The 17,562-nt window shown below is 39.0% G+C and overlaps 1 protein-coding gene across 1 annotated transcript in view; it reads left to right on the top strand.

The window, feature by feature from the left end:
• Positions 1–16,911, top strand: part of KAT2B (lysine acetyltransferase 2B) — a 68,092-nt gene extending 51,181 nt beyond the window's left edge. The window contains exons 11-19 of the mRNA XM_038761465.1: positions 291–499; positions 1,834–1,960; positions 5,723–5,833; positions 6,514–6,657; positions 9,063–9,177; positions 10,283–10,319; positions 10,547–10,610; positions 10,709–10,793; positions 14,704–16,911. Coding sequence (XP_038617393.1) covers positions 291–499; positions 1,834–1,960; positions 5,723–5,833; positions 6,514–6,657; positions 9,063–9,177; positions 10,283–10,319; positions 10,547–10,610; positions 10,709–10,793; positions 14,704–14,897 — 1,086 coding nt within the window. The 3' untranslated portion in view covers positions 14,898–16,911. The remainder of the gene's footprint in view (positions 1–290; positions 500–1,833; positions 1,961–5,722; positions 5,834–6,513; positions 6,658–9,062; positions 9,178–10,282; positions 10,320–10,546; positions 10,611–10,708; positions 10,794–14,703) is intronic.
• Positions 16,912–17,562: the final 651 nt, after the last annotated feature.

Below are 17,562 nucleotides of genomic sequence, written 5' to 3'. Positions count from 1 at the left end.
TATGTTTATCCTCTTCAGTGTTTTAATACTCTGTCGTGTCTGGAAATTGCCATAAGGCATATGGAGAAAGTAAAAACAGTAAAAATAAAATATCACCCCCAGCAAGGATGAAATCCACTAGTCTTAAAATTGTTCCTGCTGAGAGAGACAATTTAAAAGGTTTTAGGGGAGAGGAGGGTATTTGCATTGAGACTGGTAACTTGCTGAACCTGGGCATGCTGACTTTGTTGCATCTCATATTTGCAAACCAGTGGGGTAACTGTATTTTTAACTTCTCTTCCACATCCCAGACAAACCTCCTCTCCGCCCATTCAGCCAGGGACGAAGCAGCAAGGCTCGAAGAGCGTAGGGGCGTGATTGAATTTCATGTAGTCGGTAATTCCCTAAACCAGAAGCCAAACAAAAAGATCATGATGTGGTTGGTTGGCTTACAGAACGTGTTCTCTCATCAGCTCCCCAGAATGCCAAAAGAGTATATAACACGACTGGTCTTTGATCCGTAAGTACTTTTTTTGTTTGTTTTTTTGGTAAAAAAAGGAACTACTTAATGGATCTTGAGAGTGAATTTTAGTCATCTGTGCCTCCAGTTTCCAAGCATGCAGTAGACTTAGAGTTAGCAAACTACTTTGTGTTCCCAGAAGTGATGAGGTTTCTCTTTTGGGGCACTAAGTGTGTGGAGGGAATAGATGCTTATGAATTATTCCTTGAGTGGAGGGATCGTGTCTTCTTACTCCATTGTACTCTCCCAAGTATTTCGTATGATGCTCTGTATGCAGTAAATGCTCAATAAATACCAGTGGTTAAATTATTTTTCTGTTTAAAAGAGATGTCTAGATTTTTTTAATGGTATTTGTTAAGCGCTTACTATGTGCAAAGCACTGTTCTAAGCGCCGGGGGGATACAAGATGATCAGGTTGTCCCACATGGGGCTCACAGTCTTAATCCCCATTTTACAGATGAGGTAACTGAGGCACAGAGAAGTGAAAGTGACTTGCCCAAAGTCACACAGCTGACAATCAGCGGAGCCGGGATTTGAACCCATGACCTCTGACTCCAAAGCCCAGGCTCTTTCCACTGAGCCATGCTGCTTCTCTAATGTGAATAGAATAGAATAGAAATGTGAATCTAATAGAAATGTGAATTTCTGTGTATCTGAGTGGTTGTATTAAGTGGAACGTCTTCCTGATTCAACCTTTCAAATCTTAAAATGGGTATTTGGACATAAAAATTAGAAATTAAATATTAGCACTTGACATGTAAGAACCCTTATACCCATTGGAGATGTCTATTTTTATCACTGTCCTTTGGCCATAGCTTTATGCTGCAAAGCCTTTTTTTTTAAGTTTTAGATTTAAATAGATTTAAATGGAAAAATATGCAATATTTCATTGGCATATTCAATTTAAAAAAGTAATCCATGATAAAATGACAGATCTGTGTGAACATTCATTCAATCATATTTATTGAGCGCTTACTGTGTGCAGAGCACTGTACTAAACTCTTGGGAAGTACAAGTTGGCAACATGTAGAGAAGGTCCCTACCCAACAGCGGGCTGTGAGAAAAGTATTTGAGAAAAATGTGTGGGTCAGCTTTGACAATTAGTTGAAAAAAGAAAAACCCTGACAAATTTTGAAAAAAAAATGCAGGCATGCACACCAAAAAGCATTAAATCCCAGGAGTCTGGAAAAATTTACACTTTTCCCTTCTTTAATAGTGGTTGTTGGACGCTCTCTCTCTCTCTCTCTCTCTCTCTCTCTCTCTCTCTCTCTCTCTCTCTCAACATACACTCACAGTGTACTAAAGGAAAGTTTGACATAACTTTATTTTTTCAGGAAGCACAAGACCCTTGCTTTAATTAAAGATGGTCGTGTAATTGGTGGTATCTGTTTCCGGATGTTCCCATCTCAAGGATTTACAGAGATCGTTTTCTGTGCTGTGACCTCTAATGAGCAAGTCAAGGTAAAGACACCCAGTGTTTTAGAGGAAATGCTATACGCGGGGTTTCTGCATATAATGTCACAGTGAATGGGAGGTGCAGCCAAGCCATGAGCAGCAAGAGGATCAAAATCGGGTCCAAGAGCCCCTGCAAGGAGTTTCTGTTTTCCCCAGTCCGGGGAACCATTGTGCTGCATACCATATAATCCACAAGTAAGTCAAAAATAATCTATTTCAGCTGCAAAGTGAGGTTCAAACTTAAAAAAAAATCCCTTTTCTGTCGTCTTATCTGCTCTAGAGAGCAACAGTCAAGCAGTTTGCACTTCAATCTTTACTTACAGCCGTGATCCTGACTGGTAGCATTATTCATAACTGCTAAAGGTGCGATCTTCCCTAAGCGGAGCAACTACTTTTGGCCAAGGACAATGTCTGGTAATCAGTTTGAAGAATTTATCGTACTTGCTGTTTGAGGAAAAATTTACTCCCTTGCCCTCTCAGATGTATTTCAGAGAATACTGGGAATTTATCCTTTAGAGGCCACTATTCCTGTATGTTAAACTAATGTTCTGGCTAAGTAGACAAATTGATCTCCAAATGGAAAATTCTGCATTTGGGGGATTTGTATCCACCAGTGGGGAGTCCAAGTATGGGATGCATTTTAGTTGGATTTGAGAGAGGTCAGGGCAATGTGCCCTTGCCTCCGTGACTGACAGACAGTTGGAAAAATCTGGTTCTTTCTTTTCCCTCCCTTAAAAAGCATAAAAACCCAAACCAACAACATTCCCTGCTTTTCATCTCTCCCTCCACTTTATGCTATTCTTGCGAGTTGAGAAGTTGCCTCTAGTCTCTCAAAATGAGAAGGAAATTTAACTCTGTTTCCATCTTGAGCCCGCTGTTGGGTAGGAACTGTCTCTATATGTTGCCAACTTGTACTTCCCAAGTGCTTAGTACAGTGCTCTGCACGCAGTAAGTGCTCGATAAATACGGTTGAATGACTTTGTCTTTTGGGTGAATAAATAAGAGTTGGCTTTTCTTCCAGGAGGCCATTGACTGGCTTTCACAAAGTTCATTCACCTGTTAGAGATTTCAGGGAAGAAAGTTGAAAAAAGAATACTTTGTAAGTTTTAAGAACCAGAACAGCTATGTTGTACTCTACCAAGCACTTAGTACAGTGTTCTGCACACAGTAAGCACCCAAATACCATTGATTGGTTAATGCTGGGCTATTATTCCTTGCCTTTAGCCTCTGCTGAATTTCTGTGTATCTGAGTGGTTGTATTGAGTGGAATGTCTTCCTGATTCAACCTTTCAAATCTTAAAATGGGTATTTGGACATAAAAATTAGAAATTAAATATTAGCACTTGACATGTAAGAACCCTATACCCATTAAAGTCCAAACCACCATGTAGCAACACACCCTTGGAAACTCCAGGGAGAAGCTCGAGTTCCTTGTGTGTTCTTCCTGATTTTTCTAGTAGAAACAGATTTCTAGCCTGTAAACTCATTGTGGGCAGGGATTGTGTCTGTTTATTGCTATAGTGTACTCTTCAAAGCTCTTAGTACAGTGCTCTGCATACAGTAAGTGCTCAATAAATACAATTGAATGAACAAGTGAATATCTCAGATGGAGAATCATTTGTCAGCAGCTGTGGGCAGTGTACTCTCTCTGCTCCCTCTCAAATTCATTGAAAGAATTATATAATCCACATTTCAGATTTCATGGATGAAGGCAGAATGAGCTAGGTTACCCCGCCCCAAGCGTGACCTCAAATGGCCCAGGGTGAGCAGTCCCTGGGCAGAGACACAGGAGAGAGAGAGAGAGAGATTTTCCTCCTCCCCACCCAATAAGCTTATTAAAAATGATGTTTAAAAGTTGAATTGTTGAAAAATTAAATATCTGATGTGAGTTATCATCATAATCCTCCCAAATACTCTGCCTGGAGAAACACAGCCCTGTGAAGAGGATTCGACTCCTTTTATATTTGTGGCTATGCAAGCCAATTTTGAATAAGATGACTACTATTCAGTTACACTTATTGTTTGAATTATTCTATTTTCCAACATGTTTAGTTTACCCTTTTTCCTTAATGTAAGGATCATTCCCAGTTAGTAGAATGATTTAGTAACAAAACGTGCTTATTTGAAAATAATACAGAGGATCTTAGTCATATGATATCAAGTTTCTTGTTTATTAACATATTGCAGTGATCGGCCCATGTTTGAATTAGCCAGATAAGTATGGCCTCAATGCGTATTAGATTGGAATGTTTGCCAGCTAAAGTATATTATATTATCTTGAATGTATATAGTGTTTTTAATATAGCACTTTTACATCAGTTGTTTTCACAACATCCCTGTGAAGTAGAGAGGGGCAAGTATTATCCTCCATGTTGAGGCACTGAAGGAACAAGGCACAGAAATGTTAAGGAATTTCCCAGGGTCACACAGCAAATCAGTCAAACTGGAACTAGGGACACAGGCATCCTAACTCCCAGACCAGTGCTCTTTCCACTAGACTTTATTGTCTGCTAGCATCCAAACCCACTTGAGCAGTGTTAAACACAAATGAGTGCAGCTTTTTGAAACTCATAGCTAAGTGACAGATGACCATTGAAAAGTAACATAAGCAAAAGAAATATTTTATTAACATTTTGAGTAACAGTTGTGCTTTTTTGTAAAAAAAAAAAAAAAAAAAAAAAAAAAAGAGCCAAATTGTGGATGAAGCAAAAGCCACAAAAGTGGTTATAAACAGATCTCTGCATAAGTGGAAATATCTGTTGGATGGAAAGACCTGTTTTAGCTCTTGGTCTTTCCTAACAGTATGGACTATAAAAGATTTAGATGGCACGTTTTGAACAGATATTTATCATAAGGATATACTTGTGGATACTCTCAGTCCAAGTGTTGATATTCATATGGAAAATTTTGGTAGGATAATGTCTTTTCTGAATGAAGTTTGAGACAGTGAAGGCTAAAGGTAGACCTTGATTTCTAGGTCACCCTGGGTGTGTGAAGTTAGATACTGTCCTTTAGTGGGGAAAGAGGCATAATAATGCTTTCTCCTTCCTTCTAGCCAGGAAACTGGGAGGCAAATGAGATAAAAGGTATGAAAATGTTTTAGGCTTTTCTGAGGAAAAGCAGTATTTAAACCGAAAGTATTACTCCACACTGCTTACACATTTGAATTCTTTAGAGTGTTATTGGTGAATTGGAATATCCAGTCCCTTCCCCATGAGACAATCAAGTTGACAATCATACTGTTCCTTATGTCCATTTAAAAGTTCTGTAAGCAATTGTAAGAATATAATCCTGGGAGTGTATGATTTTTTTTTTTTTAGAAAATTCATAATATTGATTGTGTGTACAATATCTTCAGAGTTGTGAACGGAGATTTTCTTTCTGCTTTTCACTTCTCTAAAAGTTTTCTCATACAGATTTCCGTAGGAAATTGTGATATTGGCATATTGTGATATTTCTTTTGATTACACAGTTTTTATATTAAAGTAGATTAGCTTTGAGCTTGCACCTTGCCCTCTTGAATTATGCCAGACACTCAATTCAAGGATTTTGAGTTATTTGTATCTCTCTAAATGCCATTTCTCCGGCTTATAGATAAATAAATTGGGATCTAACAGGCTATCATCTTTAGAAAAGACCCAGTCAGAACTTTCCCTACAGCTACTAGTGTATAAACAAGCTAAAATATTCCCAGACATCCCAGGCATTTTCATTTTATGACAGATTGTTGCCTCTAGGACATAAATTTTTATGGCCTTTTCCTTACAGGGCTATGGAACTCACCTCATGAATCACCTGAAAGAATACCATATAAAACATAATATCCTGAACTTTCTCACCTATGCTGATGAATATGCAATTGGATACTTCAAGAAACAAGTATGTTGACTTAAAACTGCAATCTTGTTATGCTATTCATTCTAGGCACTACTAGCCTCTTAATGAGTGATCCCAACTGGGAATAGGTAATGGTTTATGATTCAGCACCTTTGGAGAACAGAGACTATTGTGATATGCAGAAGCAGAAATGTCCCAACAACATTAAATGGTAGTAGAAAGTTTAGATCAGGGAACCAGTTTGAAAGCTTTCGTGGCATTCTTCAGTTTGAAATAGCTTAAAAAGGTTTTTTAATATAGGATTTCTTTTAATTATTTTAAATATAATATTTGGGTTCTAGATTATTGATTTTAATTTTTCCCATAAGTAGTGTCCATTCCTTAATGTTGGTATTTAATGATTTTTGAGGAGTGCTAATCATCTTCTGTCCTGCTACTTCTTTTTGTTTGATTCATAGGAAATTCAGAATATTTGCTTTGTTATTTTTAATTATTTTTTTTGTGCATAATGTTTGGCCACATTTCAGAAATTATTCTTACTCTGCTTGCTAAAATGGTGCTATTCTGTTTTTATACAGTTGTGATCATTTTACTTCGACAGTCTCATTTGTAGTAGCTTGTAATTTTTTAAAATGATTTAAGTATTAAAAGACAAAATTCCAACCCCAAACTTGTATACTGGGGTTTGAAAAGAGACTGTTTTTGAATTCTTTTTGTTTCAGGGTTTCTCCAAAGATATTAAAGTACCCAAAGCAAAGTATGTTGGTTATATTAAGGATTATGAAGGAGCCACTTTAATGGGATGTGAATTAAATCCAAGGATTCCATACACTGAATTTTCTGTCATCATTAAAAAGCAGAAAGAGGTAAACAGTGATGCCTAGGCCTGAATGTTGGAGGAAGGAGGAAGTGGGGTCCATGTCAAATTGTTGGGTTACCGTAGAGTCACTACAAAAGCATCCTGTTCTAAACTGCCTACTATTGACAGCCATTCAGTGCCCATTATTTTTTTTTGAAATTTGCTCTTCTGTTGGTTGAAAAGATAGCTCTCTCTTCTTTAAGAGCAAGATAATTTTCACTATGGTGCTTCCTCTGTGGCTGCCAATAGCTAATGTAGGTGGGTTTTGTTTTTTTTTAAATACAAAATCCATAAAACATGCTCATTGTCACAGTTCCACGAGAGCCATCCGCCCTCTCAGGGTGTCATGCAGAAAGAAGGGGATTGTTCAGACTAGCCACAGTCCTGAGACTTCAGGACCATGAATTCTTATAAGGAATTAATTATAATGCTAGTAGTTTGCATAGTGCTTACTCTCACGCTTTTGTCTCTGTCCTGGGGTGCATCATCTTCATCACCAGTGATATTTATTGAGCGCTCGCTATGTGCAGAACACTGTACAAGTGCTTGGTACACAGTATAAGAGTTGGTAGACATGTTCTGTGCCCCAAATGAGCTTACAGTCTAGAGGGATAGAGCATGTATGTGGGCAGGGGTACAGCCCATCACAAAAGTTTATTGTTTTTTACATGTACGAGCCACGTAAGGCGGAGAGACTGTCCTAGAGGGCTATAGCCCAGCAGGTAGTCATCTTGGTAGCCACTGCAGCCAGACTTTCTGCTGGGGATATGCCCCTATGGGATGCTCCAGGTGGTTTTAGATAAGAAACCTTCCTTCACAAATGGTGGCACAGCCCCAGCAGGCCGCCTCCCATCCTTGCCGAGCTCCAGGCTCGTTTCTCAAAGCCGAACTCTTTCCACTGAAGCAACAAGCAGCAAAGCTATTGGGATTGGAAATGCCCCACGTGGCGTTGGCAGCCAGCTTCGGAGAGGGACCAAATAAAGCTGCCAGTCCCATGGTTCTTGACCTTGCCCTTACACGCACCCAAGTGTCCCCAGCAGCGGAGTGAGCTGGGGTTGGGAGTAACTGGAGGGGGCCCCTCCACTTTGGGACAGACAGGAATTCCCCCACAATTTGTCAGCTCAGCTGAGTTTTTGATGACAGTTAAACTGGAGTTTGCTCTGTATTTTTTCTGACGGCCACATGAAAAAAATTTATTTTAAAAATATATACTGATTTCACATCTGAAAGTAATACTTGGTTTCTTTGAACTCCATTGATATAAAATTATTAGAAGGTAGCATTTCAGATTATTTAAAAATAATCAGAAACATGCCACCATCACACTTAGTTGTAAGTGCCTAGTCAAATAACTTTATAACCTGGTGTAATTTGAGTAATACATTACAAATTACTTTGATGGTAACAATTCTGAGTTGTCTCATTTCCTGAGTATAGAAGATTAGAATGCTTTTAGGGCTAATTAATAGATTAGTTTCCAGCAAAAGCTGAAGACCAAGTCATCTCAGTAATAATAATAATAATGGTATTTATTAAGCGCTTACTATGTGCAAAGCACTGTTCTAAGCACTGGGGAGGTTACAGGGTGATCAGGTTGTCCCACAGGGGGCTCACAGGCTTCATCCCAATTATGAAGATGGGGTAACTGAGGCACAGAGAAGTGAAGTGACTTACCCAAAGTCACACAGCTGACAATTGGTGGAGCTGGGATTTGAACCCAGTACTTTGGGAACTGTAGCTTTTGGGTTAGGCTGGGGGAGTCCTCATAGAGTTACAGTACCTGCAGACTTTTGCTGACAAGTCACATTTATTAGAGTTGTCTGAAGGAAACCTCTCAGAACAGGGATGTGGCCTGGCATATTTAAATACATCTCTAGGCTGTCTCGAGTCTTGCAGTCATATGAACTGTTCATTTGTTTTGTCAGTCCAGATGGAACTATTCCCATTATGGGAAGGGATTGTCTCTATTGCTATATTGTACTTCCCAAGCGCTGAGTACAGTGCTCTGCAAACAGTAAGCGCTCAATAAATACGATTGAATGAATGAGTGAGTATTCATGGGTGACAAAACAGGGCTCCAGCTGCGTGACACTATCTGTGATGTCCTGGGTGTGATCTACAGTGAAGTCAAGGCAACCTATTCAGAGCCCCTCAAGTAAAATAAATGACTTTGTTGCTACAAATGACACTAAGCCCACGGGAAGAGCTTTTCCTCTTCATATTAACTTTTCCGTCCAACAGCATTAAGCATTTGAAGTCAATTGTGATTAAAAGTATTTTGCATCTTGAAATTATGCTCACTTTCTAATTTTTTCTTAACACTTCTCTGCTAGGGAACAGAATATGACGTTTAAAGTCACTGCTGTGCCTGGTGTTGCCTCTTCTAAATGCAGGTTCTTTCTCATATTACAGATAATTAAAAAGCTGATAGAAAGGAAACAAGCACAGATTCGCAAAGTCTACCCTGGACTTTCGTGTTTCAAAGATGGCGTACGACAGATTCCCATAGAAAGCATTCCAGGAATTAGTATGTATACACCTCCTTTTCAAAGAAAATCTTTTGGTAACTACAGTAGTGCACTGGCATAGCAAAAATGAGAAAATCTAAGTTTCTAGAGGTTGGAATCTCTCTGAGATAATGTTTTGTACAGTGTGATTCTAGTAGATAAGCTAATGAGACTGTAATAAGAATTCTCTCTTGGTATCATGGTATCTTGTTTGAAGAGTTTCCCAAGGTTTGCTAATTTTTTATTTGTATCATTTCTAGCCTGTTTGAAAACACTTCTCTTTTTTTGTGGAGGGGATGGGAGGGGGCTTCACCAATTGGACATTTCTTTTTGTAGCTATTTCCAAGTGCCTCTTACAGAACTCCACACGCAGCAGGCACTAAGTAAATGCTGATGATAAGGAAGAGTTTGTATGATCTTACAAATATACTGTAGTATGTTATTCATTCTACACCAACTTGAATTAGAACTTTATGAATTGCATATGGCTAGATCAGTGTCTCTTCAAATTTCTAAGAAAGGTACCGGGCTTGCAATTCACACAAGAATCAATTCAACTTATTTCAAGCTGTCTAGCTTAGCAAAGAGTGGCCATATCAGTTTATATGACTTAGCTTGAAAAAAAAATCTACTTACATATTTTTCCTCGAATGCGTGAAAGGAGAGCAAAGTCTGGGATGGAGATTTCTCCTCTGAAGTTACCTAAAACCAACAAGAGAAAGCAATGACTGCATTTTATGTGTTTTGGCTAAGTAGAAATGTAGCTGGAAAAATAGCCTTTTCACAATTTCTTGAGTCTTGGTGCAACCCAAATAATGGGAAATCAATATATTGGTTGGTTGTTTTCTTTCTGTGCAAGATTGGAAGTAGTGATAAAAATGGAAAAGTGAAAGAATTCAGTGCTAGAATTAGCTTGTATTTTCTTATACATGCTGTAAGAAGATTTTGACATGGCTTGGCTTGGAGTTGGGAATGAGTGGATTTTTAGTCTTTTATTGAGAATAGACTTGAGAGCCTTTTATTGAGGAAGCACTGCACTTTATTACATTTTAGATGAGTATTGACTTTGCTTATCTTTTGACATAGAGCAATTCTCATTCAGTGTTTAATTTTGTTGACGTATAGGAGAGACAGGCTGGAAACCAAGTGGAAAAGAGAGAGGGTAAGTATTAATGCCTATAGGATGATGACCATGCAACTTTTCTTGCAGCAACTTAGAGAAAAGAGCAAAGACTGTAATCTCCAATAGGACTTTTGTTGGATTTCATTTTTCATTAAATTTGCCGGAATGTTTAAATTTTAGGTTTGGGTAAGAGCTGGCACTAGAACTTGAAGGAGGGCAAAAGCTAATCCTCTTTTTGTTTTGTTTTGTTACCATTTTCTTTCAAGTAAAGAGCCCAAAGACCCCGATCAGCTATACAGCACATTAAAAAACATCCTGCAGCAGGTGAAGGTGGGTGTTGTCTCTCAGTTCACCTCATGTGAAGATTTTGAAATGATTTCCCATATGGAATTTCCATATTAGATACCTTACTTTTTTCTTTACCAAAGAGCCATCAAAGCGCTTGGCCCTTCATGGAACCTGTGAAGAGAACAGAAGCTCCTGGATATTATGAAGTTATAAGGTTCCCTATGGGTAATGCCATTAACATTTTCTAAGTATAGACTTAAAGATCTCTGTAGCTGAAGCCATGTGCGACCAGTAGAGTCATCAAGGTCTATTGTTGTATTCCTAGACAGTAGAAATTGTGTTGCCTTGCCGTGGGAGAACGTGTAACCTTGGAGTAACGATGCAGCGGCGTGTGAGAGAAAGGGGGTGGTGAAAACTAGTGTATGGAACCCACCCATTCATTCTCTCTGAAGAGTGAAGAGAGCCTGCCCAATTCTACATTTGCCATCTAGATCCTGGGAAATTTCTAGGAGCCTTTTTAGGTGACTCCATCTGGTACAGATAAAATATTGGTGCAAAATGACAGGCTCAGGACATTTATTCTCAGAACCAAAGTCATTGCTTAACATTAGTGTGTATTTTGAGTCGATGTGCGATGAAACCGGTTGTTTGTATTATTTTTGTGGTACTGTAGCAGAAATGCCTTGTTCACCCTTTTGTGCTATAAGCTGATACACCCAATCCGATGCTTTGGCGTCGCTGCGTATAGGAGGAAATTAGAACAAACAGTTGTTCATCACCCATTGTCATGGGGGACAGAAATAATGTGAATAAAGCAATGCTAATCCTAATGTATTACCAGAGCAACTAAATAGAGCAAAAGTGAGGGATTGAGTTGCATCTCCTCTGTCTACTTTTGTCCAATGAGCGGTGTAACTGGTGGTGCTGACTCCTTTGCCCATTCCCTACCACTTTACCCCATAAGCAGCGAATCGCCAGAAGGTGAGCAGCAGAAAGGAGAAGCCAAGTGCCTGAAAAATCCAATTGGGTAGTTATTCCCTGATGAATTGGGAGTTGGCTGTAATAAGCCTTTCATGATGCTATTTTTCACTTATGTAGTAGGTTTTCAGCAGGTGATGTGTGGTGAGTCATTGACAGTGAATGCCTTTCCATTGAAAATGTGTTTCCACCTCTGTTCTTTTCCCTTGATATTTTCTCTTACTGGCTGTTGCTTGTCTCAGCACCAGACCGTCCATGCCGGCCTTCCTTGTAGCTTCCATCAGTAATGCTCCATAGATGAGTTTGTAGATGTGTCTTTGGGGAGCAGGAGTGGGAAAATGGCCTTTTGTCCTGTTTTCAGCAGGCCCTGAGGTCGCTTGAGCATTCTCAATGAAAGGTTCTTTAACTGACTAATTACTGCTATGTGAACATGTTTTGTTGAGTATTATGCTACAGTATTTGTCAAAATTCTACCCACTCTCCTTGAGGGGAAGAGGAGATTAGTGTTCAGAAGATGGAAGGAGAGGAAGTATGACACAGAGGGAGGGGAAGGTGGGAGAGAGAGAGAGAAAGAACACGAACACGTTTGCAGGCGTATGTGGATAGAAGTGGTGTTACCCTGAAAGGGATGCCAACAGGAATGTGCTCTGATTCCCTCACCTGGCTCCCTGTCACTCTGGATGCTAGGAATGACTTATACTTAAGACCCTTTTACGGAATCCGGGAATCTTGGGAGATAGGGTAAGAGCTCAATAAATACCATTGAAGGCCTCCCTAACAGGGAAGAATGTGTGTAGTGGAGAAGAGGGTAGACCCAAGTGGCTATTCCAGGAGATCTTCCCTGATTGATTCTTTATCTTCCCAACCAGAACTCCTGTGAAACCGAAGCCCTTGGGTCCTCCCCCTCCCTCCCTTCCTGTAGCATTTTTGCACTTATCTGTATACTTCTATTACTTCCTCCTGTCAGAAGTGGATTTTAATGTCTACTCCTCTGCTAGCTTGTATGCTCCTAGAAGTCAGATAGGTTTATTTTAGAGTACTCTCCCAAGCTCACACATGAAGCGCTTAATAAATACCCCTGATTGGTATCTCCCCTCCTGCCTCCCAATTACCAGAACAGTGCATACACTGCGTACAAAGGCCAGTGAAAAATTAGATCAGCACTTGACACCTAGTAAGTGCTTAACAGATATCATCATTATTCAAAATTAGCCTAATTCATCAGAGTGGATATGGATGAGCAGTGCTAATTAAGCACCTAATAAGTGCTTAATAAATACCGTAATTATTAACACCTGGCAGAGAGTCGCCAGTGCAGTAGGAACAGAGAAGCTGAGGCGTCCATAGCCGCTTCCACCGATGGATGCAAACTCAACTCTGGGCCTTTCTTGCGATCTTCATTTAGTTCAGGGGAGCTGTATATATATGGGGGTTGGCCGATCCCATGTATCTGGGTTTGCAGTGGTAGCCATGAGCGGGTGGCATTCACCCCTCCTCCCTTCCCAGTTCCTCCTCTCACCAGCCACCTCTGGGCATCAATTTAAGCCATTGGAATTCAGGGTTTAACCGGACAATCAAAAGGGTTAGAATCCCATGATGCAGGTAGCTAGCATTCTGTCTGTGTTCTCGAAACCTTCCTTGAGACGTTGAAGTTTCTTTAGAAGTAAACATTGATGTCTACTGGTCTGAGAACTGTTCCTTTTGCAGGATGAGAAAATATACCATCAAAATTGTGAGAGCTGCTAAGTTCTGAGTGATCAAGAAAGGCAGTGGCAGCCCCTTGAATGTAGATCTTAAAGAATAAGACATCCATGTGCTTTTTAAAGCCTGCCTGGAGGCAGTGGGATGGGCTATATGACCTTTGGTTTATTGGGGATCGAAAGCGCTTAACCTTGTAGAAACCACCTTAGGTCAAACCTGAGTACAAATATCTTTCCTCCCCAGGAGTACTCACAGACTTGAAAATTCATTTTGGACATCACATCTTTGTCATAGAGATGAGAGGGAAGTGTTCTTTGTAGTTGACAGGAGTTAAGATATCCATGAACTCAGATATGTCTCGGTCAGTGTTTGATCTTTGTCTAGTATTTTTGAATGTTTTAGCCTCCTCTAGTAAGCAGGGAATTTTCCTTTCTTGATGCAAACTGATTTCCTCACAAAGAATGCTTCAATGTCTTTTATGAGAATTTGTAAGGTTGTTGATGTTTTCTGGAATTCAGAAAGTTGTTATCAGAAATTTTGGCTACTGTTAGGCAAATGTGTTAGGAGGTCATTTTTCTTTTAAAAAGCCTCATATCCATTTGTAAAACAGGAATCCAGATGATTTAGCCAGAATATGGGTTCTACCAGGATATACTAACAACCGAATGTTTGAGCTTACAGGACTCTAGATGGAATTTATGGGTGGTATCTGTAGATGTGAATTGTCAAAGTCTTTTTCATAATGAAATAATCTGATTTCAAAGTGATCTTTATTCATATATTCTTCTTTTTATAGAGTACTGTGCAACTGTTATATTATACTCTCCCAAGCGCTTAGTACAGTGCTCTGCACACAGTAAGCGCTCAATAAATATGATTGATGCATGAAGTTAAGAGAAAGCTCTCTCTACATACTGGATAAGCACTCCTTGAATTTTAAAACCCGTTTTGATTTACTAGTTTTAGAACACTTTCAAAAACTGAACAGGATATTCTATGCTTAATATCTCGTAGCAGTGAAGTATATAAGTGCATGAGCACCTTTTTGAACTTTATGCATACAATAATAACTTCATCATGTACAAATACTTTGGATGTATTATTTGGAATATATGGACAATGTTGTTTGCCTAATGCAGAGCACTGTTAATCTGATGACTGTCTTGTTGATCTCGTCTGAATTCGTTTCTGAAACTGATGAACTTAAAGATACATGGGTATCAAAGTGGCACGTGTGATTAAAATGGTATTCGTGATTTTTTTAAAAAATCAGACAGATTGGGGGTACAGAATGCACATGAGCATGGATACAGACCGTGCATTTTAAATGAGCAAAAGTGGAGGAGTTGGTTAAAATGAAGAAACAGAATTAAATCAGATTGCATTTCCCAGTTACTTTCTGTGTCACCTAATATTGCTGAAATCAAAGATTGCTAATATTTTTTTTCCTGTACAGATCTGAAAACCATGAGTGAGCGCCTCAAGAATAGGTACTACGTATCTAAGAAATTATTCATGGCAGACTTGCAGCGAGTCTTTACCAATTGCAAAGAGTACAACCCCCCTGAAAGTGAATACTACAAATGTGCCAATATACTGGAGAAATTCTTCTTCACTAAAATTAAGGAAGCTGGATTAATTGACAAGTGACACCTTTTTCTTCTCCCATTTAACAACCAGTCAATTGATATGCCTAATGAATGCCGGTTCAGTTTTGTAAAGAATTGGGACTTGTTGAAGACACTTGTACACGTTGTTCTAACTAGCACTTTGTAAAATCTCTCCTTTGAGCTTTTCAAATAATATATTTCAATTGACATTACAGAACATTTTTATTTTATGGAATAGATTTTAATCTATTTGCTTTTAATGTAAAATTTATTATGGCATGTCCAATAGCAGTATGTTCAATAGTAGGTGATCAGGTATTTCCTCCAAGCCTCCGTGTGAGGAAACTGCACATAGTACAGAGTGTTTTGGGATTCAGAAAAATTTCCTGACCACGAATGTTCTAGTTTTTATTGTTTTTTTTTTCCCTAATGGAATGTCTGAAAGTAGTTTTTATTTTTTTCCAGAGAAAGGAAAGGAAGGGAAAATGATCAAAACTGTAAAGGCAGAGAAATACCTTATGTCTAAAGCCTCATAGTAGACCTTTTATATATTTTTAAGAACACTCATCTAGGTGAGGTGCTGTGAGCCGTTCTGAAGTAGGCAGTTCCGCAAAGGAGACTACTTTGAATCTTAAGGAATACATCCTAGGCAGAAGCTGCCTTTTCTAAGCATTTGTCTTTTGATAATGCTATCTACCTGCAAGTACCTTGGGCTCTCGTAACCACTATTTCAATACTTCTTTTCTCTTGATAGATGTATGCCCTAGTTTTGACTTTGCTTATGCAGGACATAAGTTCCAAAAGTAACTTTCAGAACCAGTGGTAGGCATATGCTCAGAGTCTCATCCTTCATCATTCGTACTTTGCTTGGAACAGTTTTTCCAACACATCTATCTTATCCACCTGCCATTAAATTACGAGCAAACCACGTTTCTAGATGTCCCAAGATATATTCTTAAGACCATCAGTAAGGAATGTACATACCAAAACTTCACCAAATGAGTCTCCAGGATGTGTATTTGTCTCTGTAGTAAATCCTTCGTCTTACCAAGCTTCACTGTCAGTATTGTAAAACAACTGTGATGATATTTAGGCCCAGGATCCTATTGTAAGTCCAACTACCTTTTTTGATTTTACCATTGGGTAGCACCTCGAGCACTTAGATAGCACTGTTTACACTACATGGGAGAATGAGATGTTTACCATCACGTCTCAACTCGGTAGGAAATTTCATGTAAAATATTGAAGGACAAATGGTCTTTTGACACTAATTTTGTGACTCCATTCCGTAAACCGATTTTGTGTAAACTAAATATTAGCATCCTTGATGTTTTCTAGCCACTCTACCAATGTAAGGCTGATCATTTTAACTTTATTCTGACAGTACGTGGGAGCGCACTGGTCACAGATGTTGTTAAGCAGAACAGACCTGGTGATTTGAACATGTTTCACCACACCGATGCTCCATGTAATCCCACAGAACTATATTTACAAATCCTGAAAACGGTGGGAGAATCAAGCTCTTAGCAGCCATTTGGCTAAGTCAGCAGTCTTACGTGAAGATGTCTCTGCATTAAACAATGAAAGCTGACTTTAACCAATAGGCTATTTGGAAAGTACAGTGATGGGTATTCTGAATGTTCACACTAGTAAATGCCTCCATATTTTACGTCTAAAGAATCACAATTCAGTTTGTAACTAAGTACAGTCATGGAATTGTATTAAAGCTCCCAGTACTAATTTTGAATAATATTTTGTAAACTGGGCCTTCTGAAGCACCTGTTAGCTTGGTATCCTGTGAAAGTTTGTTATTTTCTGGGTAGATTTTCTTATATAGTATTGTCTTTAAAATCAGATTGTCTCTTCTATATTGAAAGCATTTTTATGTTTTCTAATTTAAAAATTAATATTTTCATATAGATATTGTGCAATAAAGCTGAAGTAGGATGTGTGGTTTTGAAATGCTTTAACAGCTGATAAATTTTACATTTGTAAAATTAATATATTGTACTGGTACAGAATAGTTTTAAATTATAAAAAAAGTCCAAATCTTATGGTATTCTCTGTGTAATTTTTGTAGCCATTTTCCTGGAAAAATATAGACTTTACATTTGGGGTAGTGTACTTCCTCCCTCTCCTTCCCTTCTCTCTCTTTCCCAGACAAGTGGCAGAGTCGGGATTAGAATTTCAGTCCTTTGATGGACAGGCCTGTGCTGTGTCCACTAGACCGGGCTCCTTCTTGATAGCAGCAGTCCTTGATGGTTTACTAAAACTTAAGTGACCTTCTGGACCAAATAATTATCCATTTATTTAGAAATGGGTGGAAACATTTAGTACGTGGGAGGCCAGATCTGAACAGCGCTATTGTCGTTGCTCCCAGGGATGGATGGAAGTCCACCCGGGTTGTTGGATCACTATAATTCATTCATTCATTCCATCGTATTTATTGAGCGCTTACTGTGTGCAGAGCACTACCGTGCCCTATTGTGAAGAGGTTAACAGTGAAGAATAACAATTTATTCTCCACTGAATAAGTGGCCTTTGGTTTGTGATGGTTCATTCATGCAGATTTGTTGATTGCCTTCTCAGAGCATCTCCTGTTACTTTCCAGGCCTGCCTTCTGTTTTGGCAGCTACCACACCCTACTGATAGTGGCTACACCATCCTCTGTGCCTAAAGATCTGAGCCAGTTACCTCTCTGCTTG

The sequence above is a fragment of the Tachyglossus aculeatus genome, chromosome 2 (assembly GCF_015852505.1).
Source record: "Tachyglossus aculeatus isolate mTacAcu1 chromosome 2, mTacAcu1.pri, whole genome shotgun sequence".
NCBI classification, from domain to species: Eukaryota; Metazoa; Chordata; class Mammalia; order Monotremata; family Tachyglossidae; genus Tachyglossus; species Tachyglossus aculeatus.
The sequence above is the reverse complement of the archived record's forward strand: the minus strand, read 5'-3'. Positions and strand labels throughout refer to the sequence as shown.